Consider the following 15,090-nt stretch of genomic DNA (forward strand, 5'->3'; position numbering starts at 1 on the left):
TGATAAAGCGGGATATCAAATCCAAACGCTTCTTCTTCTTCTTCTTATTATTATTATTAGGGGGAAATGTACCTAAAAATCTATTTATGAGTCAAAATAACATATATAATTGCATTATATAAGGGGTAATTGCTTCCAAACATGTGTGTATTAGGAGAAACGTGCACTAAAATGCCGGTAAGTGTTCATGAGATTTTATTAAAGGAAGAAATCGCAAACTGCTGTGGAAATGTAGAGAAATGAATTTAAGTTTGGAAAAATGAGAAACCTAAGACTACTGAAACTGGCAGATTCATAGGTCCCTACTCTAAACAACGGGATTGTGCTGCAAATATTTTTGGGCAAATGAGTCTATGGATTGCAGCTTACTGAGAAACTGGTACTCTTTATGCATGCAATTTTTGGCAGCATCCACATATGACCATCATCATATGGTCAGCTGGCACATCTTTTACTTTTAATTTCCCCTTACTGCAGAAAAGTCAATTTTTTAATATAAAAAGTAACCTATTATACATCTACAATCACTGTAGGTATAGAAGCTTGTTAACACATTTTGTGTTCGTGGTGATCATTTTCTGAGCAGGCTATATCCTCACACCCTACTTCCATTTATTCCTCATCTGAGTGCAGCCTAGCAATTCTGTGGCTGGCCGACCAAGTGGGAACATATCTGACCATTGCTGCATGCTGATTGGATGGTGTTCCAAAATTTAAACATCTGGGTTTGGAAAAACTATCTCAATGCAGTACATGCAAGGGATGACCTTGAAGACTGTAACTGCAATACATACATTGGGATAATAATAATAATAATAATAATCTTTCACAATACTGTATCTCTTTGTCTTTCTTCTGATTGGGCTATTAGACATTTTAAATATAACTTAAACTTTGGCATCATAAAATAGGAAGGCAGCTGACATTCCAGATGTACTCTTTTTATAATTAAAAAGGAGGTCCAGCATCTAGTGTTCATTTCTTTTATCATGTTGTAGTTAGAATGTAATTGACTTCACAAAGAAACTTTCTATCACAAGTATATGTCTTACTGAAAAAGGCCTCCTGTCAAGTAAATTAAAAAAAAAAAAAAATCCAATTAATCAGTTTTAATACTTTTCCAAACACTAGAGACTGTACAGTGTCCAAGGAGCAATACAACTTATTCCTAAGCTGCTCTGTGCCTGGAGAGATACTTTTAAATGTTCTGAGGTTCCTGCAAAGTGAAGAAATTTGCCAAAAGTGAGTAGTTAAGTAATAAAACATTGCCCTCTGGAGACCAAATTTTATATATGTTTGAAATTTATAGTTTGCATACATGTGTCTTGGGGTACATTTCTGAATTTGAATGTGTGTGTGTTTGTGTGTATAAATATATATTTTGTGGTGTCTTCATGTATTCTCTGAGCCCAACTCACATACACACACCCTTTCCCAAACTGGGTTAAAATTCTACAGAATGGGACCCACAACAGGGTCAATAAACAAGAGAACTGCATTGGTGAAGCATCAGAAGTGCCTTTTCAGTTTCACATTGTTTTAGCTGGACTCCCAGCTATGGAGGTGAAACTGAGAAGGGAAAACTAGTGCACATTTATTACACTATTCAGTAGCTCACCTGCAGGGCCCTTAGAAAAAAAAATACAGTGGCTAACACATTCTTTAGGCAGACTCAATAACCTTTTCTAAAAAGTAGTCTATTGTTGCCATGATTTCATACACCTGTCATTCTTGTTATCAGACATCATTTAATTCTGTCAACATTACCGACTCTTTCAGTTTTTCAAAATTACTTTATTGGACAGTTGTTTCTTCAGGTCTGACTACATAAAAATGGAAACAGAAAGCATATAATTTTAATATCACAATAAAGCATCCATTATTAGCACCACATAAAAGACTAACTGAAACAGAACAATCCTAAGTTAGTGTCTGTTTGATTCTGTGGCAAAGGAATAATCACTTCCTTCGCTCCAATCAAGGTAGAAAGGGGGAGAGCAGTTTTTCCCCTGCCTCCTCCCCTATTACTTTTATATGCTAGCAGTGCTTTCTGATAGTGTAGTAAGGACTCCCTCTTTGCTAGCACAATGCTGCTTAATGTTTCTAATGGCCTCTCAGCTGGCTTTAGGACTGCTCGTTAATTTGACTTCTAAATCATTCTTTATCACACCCCCAAAACCCCATGTTAACAATAACTTAAGAGCATTAGTTTCAACACAGCCCTGCATACTTAAAAATAAATGGTTTCACTGTGATTCCCCAAAAGCAATTCTTTAAAAACAAAAACAAAAAAACAACGGTATCACTTCAGTGTGAAACAGTAATATTAAACTATCAAATATTGTAGCTCATATTCTGATGCATTAAAAAAAAAATAGAGAGGTAACTGAAAGTTTGGAAGTTCAACGGACAAACTGGCACCTCTGGTAATTAAACAACATTGCAAAACAATAAATAAGACATCAATTACTTGCAGAGTTAATTTTTTTGCAAAGTTAATGCTGCAGTGTGAAGTACTGAAGTAGATCCATTGTTTTATTTACAATGGCAAAGAACTAGCATACAGTCTATATAAAGCTCTTTTGAGTCTGGTTGTATCTTTTTCATCAAGCACCCCCGAACACTTTTTCATTAACATGTTTACATTTTTTAAAAAAATGTAAGTCTTGATCTAATTTCACAGTATAAAATGTAGCAGCTGACTGATTATTCAAGTTTGGTTGCTAAAATATAAAGGGGCATGAGATATATATTCCCAATATGAGAAGACTCATCAATCCACGGCATGATTATGGATCAAAACTCATCATCTGATTCATCATCCCACTCACAGGCTTCAAGCTCTTCTTGTGGGAACTTCACCTCTACGTTGTAGACAAAATCAGGGTCATCTTTCTTTTTCCTGTTCTTTTCAAACAATGCATCCATAATTTCTTTCCTTTTGGCTAGCTCCTTGTCATCTAGTTTGTTCAGGTCCTCTTCTGGGTCAATTGTTTCTTCCTGCTGAATTTGCTCCAGACCCTGAGTCAGATTTTGTCCCCCCAACTGGCATCTCAGCAAATTGTGTAATTTTTGTAGCTGTTTCATTGAGACACCTTCTAAATAAGTCTTGTGCCGAGGATTATTCTTTAGCTGTTCTGCTGCCCTGCTGCAATCTGCACCAATGAAAAGACAAAAAGTCCAGGTAACAAAAATTCATAATTTTGTTTATTTGTAAATATGCATTTTAAAATGTTTTTCCTAAAGCTAATCCGGAAATATATGTCTCTGAGGACTATTTCTCACCTCTTTCACGCCTATTTGTGAGGAACAGAGGGAGATGCGGACTATATATATATCACACCTGCTGCCTTCTGTAGAGTGAAAAGCCAAATTCCACTATAAAACGCACAAAAGCTTAAAAACTAAATGGCTGAAGCAGTACCTTTCTCAAACGCAATCCTGAATGTGGTCACGTGCATTCAATGATAACTAAACAATGTGTAGTTTACAGATTGTTGCCAGTATTCCCACCTGTGCTTAAGGAATTATTCCTTTCCCCCTGCATACTGGATTGTCCACCATCTCCAATGCTGAGCTGCTAGATCAGGCTTCATCAACCTGGTGCCCTCCAGAAGTTTTGGACTACAATTCCCATCAGCCTTACCTAACAGCCACTCATTGGAGCTGATGGGAAGTGTAGTTCAAAACATCTGGAGGGCACCAGTTTGGTGAAGGTTGTGCTAGACAAACTCCTGTGGTGGCAGCAGTATCTGAACTTGCCTATTTGGGGAAGGAACCAGCGATAGGTTAGAAAAATAAGCATGCTATACCTGAGAACTTGGAGAAATTCCGGATAGGCATGATGCGCTTGCGTATATTATTCCTGAGCTGATCTTCATAGATTAAAACAATAGAGGGAGGGTTTAATTTGATGCCACACTTCTTTGCCACGTAAGACATCCTGCTGTAGGCTCAGTCAGAAGACACCACATTCATTCATGCCCAGTGAGCCAACTTTTTATTTTGATAAGCTATTGAGACACGTTAGCGGTGTTTAAAAGGACCAAGAAGTTTAAAACCACTTATGAAACAGGATCCCACTTCAGATATTAAAAGCTGCCAGTGGCTTTACAACGGCATGCTTGAGTGGCACTGTGCACTTAATAGCGAAACTCGTATTTCGCCACCTAGGAGAGCATCCCTCTCAGACCCCATTCAGCGCCTCAGCTTTTAAAAACAGCTTGTTTCCAAAGGCGAGCAGGGCGACTAAGGCAGGCGAAGGAGAAACCGAGTCCCGGCCTGTGCCCGGCCTGCGTACGCACCGCGGCTCCTCCCTTCTTCCGAGGCCCCAAGGCCCTCACTGCTTCCTACTTTCCTCTGCATCGGCTGCAGCCGCAGCGCGGCGCACGCGCGCCAGCATCCAACTCGTCACCATGCCAACGGCTCGGCGCCGCCGCCGCCGCTCTATCAGGCCCCCTTCGGCATTGCCGTCCCTGAACGTGCCTGCGAAGGGACGTCTTCGCAGAGGTTCCGCGGAGCTTCTGTTTGCTTTTCCTCGCTTCCTTTCCTTCTTCCTATGGTCCTGAGAAAGGTGGAGGCGGAGGCCCTGGCTAGGTGGAGGTCAGTCCAACTATGCTCTCCAAGTCAGGCGCCCATGAGGACGCTCTGGAAGAGGGGGAGGACCTTGGTTGTGGGCGGAAGAGGAAGTCCATGAAGTAAGGGGGCGCCGTTGAGCTGCCGGGGATTTAGACCCCGCGGCCCTCTCGAGGTGCGGGAAGAGCTGGCCCTCCCGCCCTCGTATCTTCAGCCCGGGAGGCAGCATATTCCGAGGGGATACTCTTGACTGGGTGCTTGCGGGAAGCGGGCGGGGGAGCTCAGTGGCCCTGCGAACCGCCAGCCTTCGGGTCGTGGGAATGGTCGCCTAGCAGCGTCGCCTAGTGACATTTAGACCAAGCGAAAGGGCTGCTTCCTGGGGCACCGCTAGATCTTCTCCTCTCCGGGGGAGCCTGGGGTGGTTTCTGCTTCAGAAAGTTGCACTCGCCGTCACTAGTTTTCGGATTGCTTCCCCTCTCTCCCTTGGTGTCCCCAAATGCTTCAGATAGGTATTCCTCGGAAGGTTGAATGTTGCTGCCTCGTGCGAGTTTGCAAAATAATTTAATTTGCTTAAAAGAGTCCAAACTGTTGACAGAAGCGTCTTTAATACGACAAGTAGAAGGGTCGTCTTCTTTTTTTATATGGTTCCTACTTTATGTGGAGAAAAAAAAGATTATTTCACAGGGGCTTATTTCCTTGTAAGTCTGTTGACGGCTCGGGCAGGCTTCTTGGCTGTGAAGCTCAAAGCTCCCAAGAGAACATAGTTGGCAAAAACAGAAGCACTCTTGTATGGATGATATAAATATATAGTGGGCATGAGATTGGAAACACATTACTTTTATTATTTATTTAACAGAATTTATATACTGATTAATCATCCAAAACCCCTAAGTGGTTACAATCAAGTGGTATATAAATTTTGTGAAATAAATGATAAATGATAAAAATATTCATAAAAGTATTGATAAAATTGAACGTTAAGAGCAAATATAAGTAAAACCAGCAGTTGTTAACAATGTACATAATTAAATAAAGTATGGGTAAGCTTGCCTAAAAAACAAAATCTAGCAGGTGCCAAAAACAATACAGTGAAGGTGCCTGCCTAATATCAGTGGGGAGGGAGTTCCATAGAATAAGTGCTGCCACACTGGAGTATTGGTTTCTTGCAAGTGGCACTTATAAAAGTGCCAGTTCATACATAATAATACATACAAAGTAACATACATATGATTTGTTTGTCCACATTAAGGCTTTATAAATCCATATACATGGTAGAATACTGTCAGCATGGACAGTATCTCTGTCAAGGCATCTTCAAAGAACATTCACAACGGTGGATGGAAAAGGCTGTAGGGTGGAGTAGTTATGTCCCTGGTTTTCTTCCAAAGAGGGAAAGAAAGGGGAATACACAGATCTCCCCACAGGCTGTACACTTGTGATCTCTGATTCTGTGACAAGATGGCTTAGGTGCCACAGTGCCATCAACTTCATATGCCTGTGACATGAATAGAGTGTTGACATGAATAGAGTGTTGATTCTCCTTGGTTATCTTCCCACAGTGCCGATTTCCACTTCCAAGCAGGAGTCATTTCCCCACCCACCTGCCACATTATCTTTTCTTGTCTGAGGATATGGATGGGAGTGCATTGCTCACCATGAACCCTTACTACACAATAATTTTTTAACTAGAACAATGCAGTCTAAGCTAGATAAGTTAAATACAGACATCTAACTTTCCAGGCTTGGTTGCAGAGGTTGTGTTTTTTTTAATAATTATGATCAGAGTATTCACATGACTGAGTTAAGTGATTCTAAGTTACACTTTTGTTAATTTTGTTACAGACACTGGGTTTCAGAGACATATGAGCAGGGATAACATTGATTTAAACATGCCCTTCAGATAGCTAATTGTAGGGCCCATCTGGACATGGCAGTGTATATCTTATATTCCTTCATTGTTGTAAAGCTTTACATTATCTCAGGCTTTCAGTGTAATTGGGGCACAAATATTCATAGTTTGAGCCAAAGCATGCTGTGATACAATCCTGAGAAGGTCTGGAAAAATGCACATACCCTAAAAGCAATAATGTTTCACTTTGCTTATTATTTTCTTTCTTGGGAATTTCCATTTAAAGACTTATCTTAGAGCAGGGGTAGTCAACCTTTTTATACCTACCACCTACTAATGCATCTTTCTTGATGGTAAAATTTCCTTACCGCCCACCAGTGCTTGATGGAAGGAGGATTCAGCTTGTGCCGTAGAACCCCCTACTGCCCACCTAGAATCCAGAAATGCCCACTAGTGGGCAGTAGGGACCAAGTTGACAACCCCTGTCTTAGAGTGAATTAATTGTTACTGTTACTTCCACACAGTTTTGTCACAAATCAAGTTCTACGCCATGGACAAAAGCTCCTATTCTTTAATGTGATTTGTTTTTCCTTGCAGTTTTATTCTGAGATGTTTCAGCAGGAAAAGAATGTGCTTCTTCAGATGAATATCCACTCATTTTGGATCATTTTTTGTGTGTGCATACCAAAATGCTTGTGTAAGTTGAAATCCATTTTAGTTTCCCGAAGCTAGTTGGTGAACAAACATTGTACATTATTCTTTTTCTTGGATTCCATATGTGTTGCAGAGTGCTTAACTGTCCTTTATTGATACTGTGTTTGCATTTTTAATATATGTATGCAAATCCACTTCATTGCCTTATTGACTATATTCTAACACATTCAATAAGCTTATGTTATGTCTTTTTCCTTTATGTAAAATCATTTTACATTGTTGAGCAGTCCACTGAGTCCACAGGAGTAACTCAGGACCATTGTGAGTGGTTAGATGGCAATATTTAAACTGCCTAATTAGAAACAAGTGTTTTGATATCTACGCCTAGCACATCCCTTCTGCTGCATTTGAATGTCTTCCTCCACCCTGAGGAGAAATCAGCAGTCATTGATTTATGCATTGCTTCTCTATCCAGGGAAACACAATGATGATTTCTGATTGTTGCTAGCTTCTTTCCCTCTCTCTGACATAGAAGGAACACTGTCAGAAACAGTGGCGTATTCTGGTTGTTGGAAGGCTCAGTTTTTCGTGGTGGGAGGCTCACTGCAAACATAGATCTTTTGTTTTTCTTTAGCTGTAAGCTGTGCCTTCTAGAATTGGTGGTAGGGAGGTGGAAGGGCTAGTGTGGTTGCCACTGGGTTATTTAGGCTATTAGTCAGCAACTAATTGCAAAACTGGATTAAAAGTCTGTTGTCTGCCATGGCTTCAAAAGAGAATAATCTTTTTATTGATCAAAATTACTTCAGTTCCTCTGTCCTGTAGAAGGCGTTCCTAAAGAACAGAAGAACAAACTCTGACTGTGTTGAAATGGTGTTTTAGATTGCTTTAAAATATATCAGTTTCTCATGTATTTTCTGTTTTTATAGATGCACAGAACATGTGTCCTGAGGTCAGGCAACAGCTTTTGAAAGATGGCTTTCACAGGTGGGTTTATGACCAACAAATATTGGTTAGTGGTTCTGTTATTAGTGTCTTAATAAGACCTGAATTCTTTTGCATCTGCTTTACCATGGCAGTATGTACGTAGTCAAGTGAACTGATATGTTAAACTAAATGTACTAGTGGCATGTTTATGGATGCTGTGGGATGCTGGTACTGTATTGAACAATTGTTAATAAAAGTTGCAGTCTATCTTAAGTCACATGGATTCATAGACAACTCGGACCAATACCTAGTTGTATTGAATCTTAGTCCAATTAAAGCAATGTAGAGCCAATTGGATTGAGACTTCTCAGCTTCAACTGTCCATTAATACAAAGATGAAGAAGTTATATGCTGTGAGTTTCTTCTGAGTTTCAGTGGGGGTTATTACCATTTATTTATTGCCACATACCAGAAAATGGTCTCAGAGCAGAAATATGGAAAAAGACACACAGCTATAATTAAAACACTAGTTAGTTAGTTAGTTAGTTAGTTGCTTTAACTTGCCCAGGGCAACACAAAGCAACTTACAACCAACAATTAAAACACATAAAATTGAATGTTAGTGATAAATCTCTCAGAAACATTCTCAGTTTCCCCAGACCCAAGTATGTGGGGCCCTGTAGCCATAGGAAAAAAACCTGCAGATTAAAAAATATAGTAACACAGTCTTTTAAAAGTACTTTATATACAAGTGAGATTGGTATGTTTTGATGGCATTCTGTTGTAAAAGCTTCTTGTTTTAAATGTTAGAAATCTGCTGATTCGGGTAAATATCAGTACAGCTGACGAAAGCCTCAGAAGCTGCATGGTGGCAACTAAGGTACACTTACCAAAAGGACTATATGTGGATCCCTATGAATTGACATCTTTACAAAAGCACAATCTCACTGAGGTAAGGTTTTCAGGATGACTTTTGTGGGCAGGGAAAGCTAATAGGGCCCGAAATAGCTAGATGTGCATAAAGTTAGGCTTCTAATGGCATACAAGCACCTGTCCCTTCTTGGAAGCCAACAGTTATGAGCCTAACTGCTCTATCTGTGGCAGAGCAATACTATACATACCTCCTCTTAAGTTAGCCCCACTGAACTCAGTGGGACTTGCTCCCAGATAAGTGTGTATAGGATTGTCAGGGATGATGGGAGTTGTAGTGCAACAACTTCTAGAGGGCACCAGGTTGGCTACTTATGGCATAAAGGCTTGATAATCAAAGACAGACCAAATCATACTGGCCTTACATAGCTTTTTTGATCCTTGTAACTGTTATTGTAAGTGCTAGCTGTAATGTTACATTCCTGTGTTCATGTTTTAAAGGTACAAGTAGGCACTCGATTAAGAAACCATTGGAGATGAGATTTTATCACATAAGGGGCTAGACAAAAGTCTATTTTGGGTATTTGCCAAAAACAATATAGTGTCTTCCCTGTTTCTTTCTGAAGTTGTCTTTATTACTCACGTTGTTTTTAACTTCCATTTTACTTTACTGACACCCCTGACAATTTTTGCTTGCATTGTTAACTTGTTGTTAAGAACATTATTTCGCAATACAAGCATCCCCCCTTCACTTACACACAGTCGACTCACGTGCAACTGCATATATGTGCAGTGCCAGGAAACGAACAGACAGACAGACAGACAGACAGACAGACAAACAAACTCTCACCTGAAATGGTGGGAGAGAGTTGGAAAGTGCTTGTGGCTCACAAGGAGACCTTTCCCAGAGCCCAAAGAGGACGACAGTGAGCCAGAAAAAAGTCCAGAAAAAAGCCTCCAAAGGCCCAAAAATGGCATACGGGAGCTCCCCCTTCTGCCTCTCTACCCCACTCAACAGCTGTTGGGCAGGAAGCTATAGATACTGCATTGGGCTCCCCAGTTACAAACATTTCACAGAATGTAACTCCCAAATAAGTGGGGAGTCACCTGTACTGCATTACTAACAGACAAGTACTGTACATGAATAAGTCACTGCTACCAGTCTTGGGGCTTCTCTGCAAGATAGCTGTGGTGCTACTGCCTATAATGGAATTATAGTCTGAAATAATGCCCTGCTTTTAATTATGTTGTTATACTTTTTCTACAGGCATTGATGATGGCAGATAACATAGATTTGGAAGCTCCCGAGTACTTAGCTGCTGACGTTTCTGTCCTCGTTTATATGAGACCTGACCCTGAATGCTTTTCCTGTTTTAGAGCATTATTACCTCTGCACTGCCGGTATCATCAGCCGGCAGAGAATGATGGGAAAATCTCTACTGTACTGAAGAGTCCAGATGTATTGATGCATTGCCAAAAATGTAAGCGAGACTGACTTTTCTTCTTTGGGGAATGAGAATGGGAACAATTGGAAGAAGAATAAAAGCAGGACAATATAGAATCATTAAAAATTTGCGGATAAAACGTTATATTTTTGTAGAAGCATTAAGGACATGTGTGAAGATAGATACAGAATTGAGAGACATACTTCATAAAAAATATGAGTGATCTCTTTCCTGAATATTAAGTTTATGTTCTGTTTCTCCCCTCTCTTTTAGTCTTCCTTTCACTGGAATGTTTGAAAGAAACTGAAATAGAAGCTCCATGTTCTCAGAAGAATATACACACATGCCATTGGGATAGCATGAAGTTCAAAGATGTGTGTTCATACTTCTTACATCTCTTAGTTTTTCTAGAAATAGATCTGTCTGTAACAATTTTGATTCATCTGTTTTAATTTTTTGTCACTGCTTGGTCCTGGTAAATAGGCTCCACTGGGATTTTAATAGCCTAAATGTTCATAGGATTGTAGCTCCTGTTTCCAGATGAGAAGGCTGTTTGGCTGGAAATGCTAATCTTCAATTTTTTCACCACATTGCTTATGGAAAAATGATTGAGGGCTACAATCCTTTCCCTGCACATGGGATGAAACTCCACTGGACTTCCTGGAACTTGATCCTGAATAGTCATGTGTAGGATTGCGCTGTAAAGTTGGTTGGTGCAAGGCAACTTTTAAGATGCTGAAACAGACTGCTAGGCTAAGAAGCTGCTTGCTTGCAAGTCGCCTGACCAGAAAGCAGCCAGTATAGGCTGTAGGTAGATAAGGGTGGGACTGATAAGAAGATGGGAACTTCCACACTGTTCCTGGTGGCTAATAATCCTCATAGGGAATCATGGGAAGGGGAAAGAGGCAGAGATTTTATTTTGTGGAAATGAGTGGTAGGTTGGATTATCTATTCTTCCCTATGATGTGAGCAGTTCTTCTCTGGTCTGACAAGTAAGACCAAGAAGGTTATGTTCCCTGCTTCTGAAGGAAGCAGGGAGCAGCTGCCCCAGGCTCTGAAAGGTATGGGACGGCTGGATTGCAATACATTTTTAATTAAAGAATATAGGAAGAGAAATGATTACAGTTAAATTGTGAATATACATTTTGAATGAAGGTGGCCCTATTTGACTTCTAATGTGCAAATCTTCTTTTGTAGGTAACCGAAGAACTGAAACTGCAGATACCAGTTGGGCTCAAACACCATCTTATGTTGGTATGCACAGTGACTCTTGCTACCACAATATTGTGTTCCAGTCTTATCCTTTCAGCTTTATTCAAGCATGGATGCTTCTCCTTTGTTCAGAGCTCACAGTAAAACCGAACAAGGTTATTGAATCATCATGGAAAAACTGTCTAAACACACCAGACAAACCAGAGACAGGAACAGAAGAAAAGGCTTAGAATTGGCCCAGCATCACAGACTGGGAGCAGGCCAAGTGCCTCTTACTTGACTGTGCGGTATCACATGCTTGGCTGCATTGCTTTTGATCTGTTCTAGTCTCCTCCCCCCCCCCAACTTTGTACATGTTTCCTGAATAGGCTGATCTAGTACCAGATAAATATGTGCCTTCAAAATTGCCATGTAATCAAATTTTGAAATAGTGAAACCTGCCTAACTTAACAATTCTGATATCACCAATAAAGGGGGGTGGTGGATAATTTTTTGAACCCTAAAAAACCCAAACACAGGTTCTTTTTTCATGTGTAGTCAATCATAGATATCAGACAAATAGAAACAATTATAAGTGGCAATAATACTTTGGAAGGAAGTTTATAAACTGTTCATTTTTAAACCATGAACTGGATAAATATGTCTCAGAAGATAACAGAACAGGTGGAATTATTCCAAGTTCTGAGAAAACACTGGATGTAAATCATTAGCGTTGAAAATACAAGGAAATACAGGGAGGAAATTGCTTCATTAATGGAAAAACTGAGCAGCTCCAAAGATTCTTAACTCTTCTATTGTCAACAAACTTCACGCATCAAGTGGCTACTAGTATGCAAAATAGGTTCAAAGGGAAAGATGTGCCACTTTCCCTATTTGTGGACAGCATAAAATATTTACCAATTCATAAATTAAATAAAAGAAAATACCAGTACCTCTTTTTTAAATGTACAACTGCAGCTTATGGCTGAATTTATGCCATTTGGTTGTTTCTTACCTGTACTGGTCTTGTCTCTGAATTATCAAGAATTTTCTTTGGATCTCCACTAAAACGATATCAAAGACTTGTTTTGTGGCATCTTTCGCTAGCTGATGAGATGCTTTTAACACTGGTCTTTTGTTCTCCCCGTACAAAGTGCTGAATGATGATCGCTGAGGCAATACTTCAGCTACTACCTCAGGTTCTCTGTGAAGATTGCTCTGCATCTGTTTGGGGGAAGGGAGCCACTGCAGAAAACAATTGCAGATGGGTTATTTTTGTTTCTCCACTTTCCATATATGAGCAGCTGTAGCACATAATGGGAGGACAGCTGTGAGCTTCAGTTGTTTATCTTATCCTTGTTTCCTTTTAGTTTAATGTCAATTTGACAGTTTTATACTGCATACTATGGATCCAAAGCTGGTCTTCTTGATCATGTCATCAACAAGTTTCATGTTTAAATGTTTCCCCTTTTGGTAAGATTACATGCATTTGATGCATAAGACTTTGAACTGCAAGTCTGGATTTGTTCATTAGGTATAATGGAATAGAAATAGTTCCATGAAAAAAATTATATTGATAAAATCAAAATGGAAGCATGCCTAACAAAATTGTATAGAAAAAGCATGAGGATAGCTCTCCATGAAGTCATAGATTTATTCAAAAGATCCTTTTCAAAAGTGCTGCACAATTATATTTCCCAGTACAGGTCCTTCAGTACCTTGCTAGTTGAATCTGTGAATTTGCAGCCGGAAAAGCATATGAATGTGCATCAACATTACATCACAAGTACATTTTCCAACACAGAATAGCTTGTGTTCTGGAAAAATGGCAGAATTTGTGTGTTGAGTTTGTCCAGAGAATACATGTAAAGTGTACAAGCAAGTTGCTTGGCTTATTCAATGTGTACATTATTTTAACAGGATGAAACTTACTGGAAATTAGTTTATTTTCTACGCTTACTGGAATGTGCCTGGACATCTAGGAATGATATCTAAGGGTTTGCAGATAGCTTTGTCTTTTGGTAGTGATTCTAGTTTTGTTTAACGGAAAAACAACTGTTGTATGGAACTGGAGGTGAAGTAAGAGGCCCAAGCCTCAGGATATGTAAATAGCATGAAAGGTCAATAGAAGGATTCCAGCTGTCAGCATCAATTTCTATAGGAGCTGGAAGGCAGACATAAAGCTGTTGCTTGCACTCTTTGCTCTGGCTCCCATTCAGTTATTGTGCATCTCTCTCCTCCACCCACTCAAACATAATTGCAGTACTCAAGTGATAACATTAAAAGGGCTGTTTGGAAGAAGGTGATTTAAATTATGTATATATCTCTGGCTAACCACGAAAAACATAAATCTATTGGCAGATAATTACATAAACACCTGGAAAGAAATTCAAAAGGAACTAGATATTTGGAATAGGATAAAACTCTCTTGGTCAGGTAGAATGGCAGCAATTAAGATGTGTATACTGCCGAAACTTCTATTTTTATTTCAAAATGTCCCGGTGATTAAAGGAAATTCTATATTCAAAAACAGGCAAAAAATTCTCTCCAAATTTATATGGCAAGGTAAAAGACCGAGAATTAGATTTAAATTGTTAACGGACAGAAAAGATAGAGGAGGATTTGCGGTCCCAAATTTGAGATTGTATTATGAAGCCTTGTGCCTTTGTTGGCTCAGAGAATGGATTGTCTTAAAAAACACAGATCTGTTGGATTTAGAAGGCTTCGATTTAAGAATCGGTTGGCACGCCTATCTCTGGCAGAATAAGGAAAAGGTGCATAAAGGCTCCTCAAATCATATCATCAGAGGATCCTTGTTAGAGGTGTGGGAAAAGAATAGGAAATTGTTGGGAAAAAATACCCCTTGGTGGTTATCGCCCATTGATATCTTAACCATAAAAAAAATGAATATAGAAGGTGAGAGATGGACCTATGAAGACCTCCTGGAAAGATCTGAAAAAGGATGGAAAATCAGACCCTATGAAGAGCTAAAAGACAAACTAACAGGCTGGCTGCAGTACCATCAAATTAATGCCTTATGGAAAGAAGACAAAAAAACTGGGATGAATAAGAAAAAATCTAGGTTCCAGGTAGAGATTACAGAAAGTAAAACCAAACTTCTATCCAAAATGTATAACCTGTTACTAGAATGGGATACTAAGGATGAGGAGGTCAAGGAAGTTATGATAAAATGGGCAATAGACTTTGGATATAATTTGGATTATGATAATTGGACGAGGCTATGGAATAAAGGTATGAAATTTACTGCCTGCACCACCCTTAGAGAAAATATGGAAAAGATGATGTACCGTTGGTACATCACCCCCGTGAAATTAGAAAAAATGTATAAGACCAGGGATAATAGGTGTTGGAAGTGTAAATCCAAAGAAGGCAGTTTCTATCATATGTGGTGGAAGTGTGAAGAAATAAAAAAAAATTGGGAAGCCATATACAATGAATTGAAAAAGATACTTAAATACACCTTTGTTAAAAAACCCGAAGCCTTCCTCCTAGGTATGATCGGAGACAAGATTAAAAAAGAAGACTACATAATGTTTCAATATGCAACTGTAGCTGCTAGGA

General features: G+C 39.4%; 2 protein-coding genes across 7 annotated transcripts; one reads left to right on the forward strand and one right to left on the reverse strand.

The window, feature by feature from the left end:
* Positions 1-2,283: 2,283 nt before the first annotated feature.
* Positions 2,284-4,491, reverse strand: CEP19 (centrosomal protein 19). Of its 2 annotated transcripts, none has more exons than XM_081007350.1 (2): positions 4,305-4,491; positions 2,284-3,155 (listed from the first exon to the last, which is right to left on the reverse strand). In XM_081007350.1, exons 1-2 carry the CDS (start codon positions 4,363-4,365, stop codon positions 2,797-2,799), a joined length of 420 nt encoding a protein of 139 aa, XP_080863476.1. In that variant the 5' UTR covers positions 4,366-4,491; the 3' UTR covers positions 2,284-2,796. The 2 variants fall into 2 exon arrangements, with proteins under 2 accessions (XP_080863476.1, XP_080863475.1); XM_081007349.1 differs by having other exon boundaries at positions 3,813-4,401.
* PIGX (phosphatidylinositol glycan anchor biosynthesis class X) lies at positions 4,472-13,708 on the forward strand. 5 transcript variants are annotated; one of them, XM_081007334.1, is made up of 7 exons: positions 4,472-4,602; positions 7,022-7,121; positions 8,005-8,062; positions 8,813-8,954; positions 10,140-10,353; positions 10,591-10,691; positions 11,515-13,708. In XM_081007334.1, the coding sequence occupies exons 2-7, from the start codon at positions 7,034-7,036 to the stop codon at positions 11,671-11,673; spliced, it is 762 nt and encodes a 253-aa protein (XP_080863460.1). In that variant the 5' UTR covers positions 4,472-4,602; positions 7,022-7,033; the 3' UTR covers positions 11,674-13,708. The 5 variants fall into 5 exon arrangements, with proteins under 5 accessions (XP_080863460.1, XP_080863461.1, XP_080863459.1 ...); XM_081007335.1 differs by lacking the exon at positions 4,472-4,602 and adding an exon at positions 4,665-4,697; XM_081007333.1 differs by lacking the exon at positions 4,472-4,602 and adding an exon at positions 4,693-4,750.
* The last annotated feature ends 1,382 nt before the right edge of the window (positions 13,709-15,090 follow it).

Source organism: Podarcis pityusensis (genome assembly GCF_964106645.2).
Source record: "Podarcis pityusensis genome assembly, chromosome: 5".
Taxonomy (NCBI): domain Eukaryota; kingdom Metazoa; phylum Chordata; class Lepidosauria; order Squamata; family Lacertidae; genus Podarcis; species Podarcis pityusensis.

Excerpts from the sequence above, each read along its gene's own strand:
- PIGX (XM_081007334.1), top strand. The coding sequence starts at position 7,034 with ATGTTTCAGCAGGAAAAGAATGTGCTTCTTCAGATGAATATCCACTCA. Across the intron at positions 10,354-10,590 it reads ATTGATGCATTGCCAAAAAT|TCTTCCTTTCACTGGAATGT; the intron begins GTAAGCGAGACT and ends CCTCTCTTTTAG. Across the intron at positions 10,692-11,514 it reads ATAGCATGAAGTTCAAAGAT|GTAACCGAAGAACTGAAACT; the intron begins GTGTGTTCATAC and ends CTTCTTTTGTAG.
- CEP19 (XM_081007349.1), bottom strand. The coding sequence starts at position 3,942 with ATGTCTTACGTGGCAAAGAAGTGTGGCATCAAATTAAACCCTCCCTCT. Across the intron at positions 3,156-3,812 it reads GAATTTCTCCAAGTTCTCAG|ATTGCAGCAGGGCAGCAGAA; the intron begins GTATAGCATGCT and ends TCATTGGTGCAG.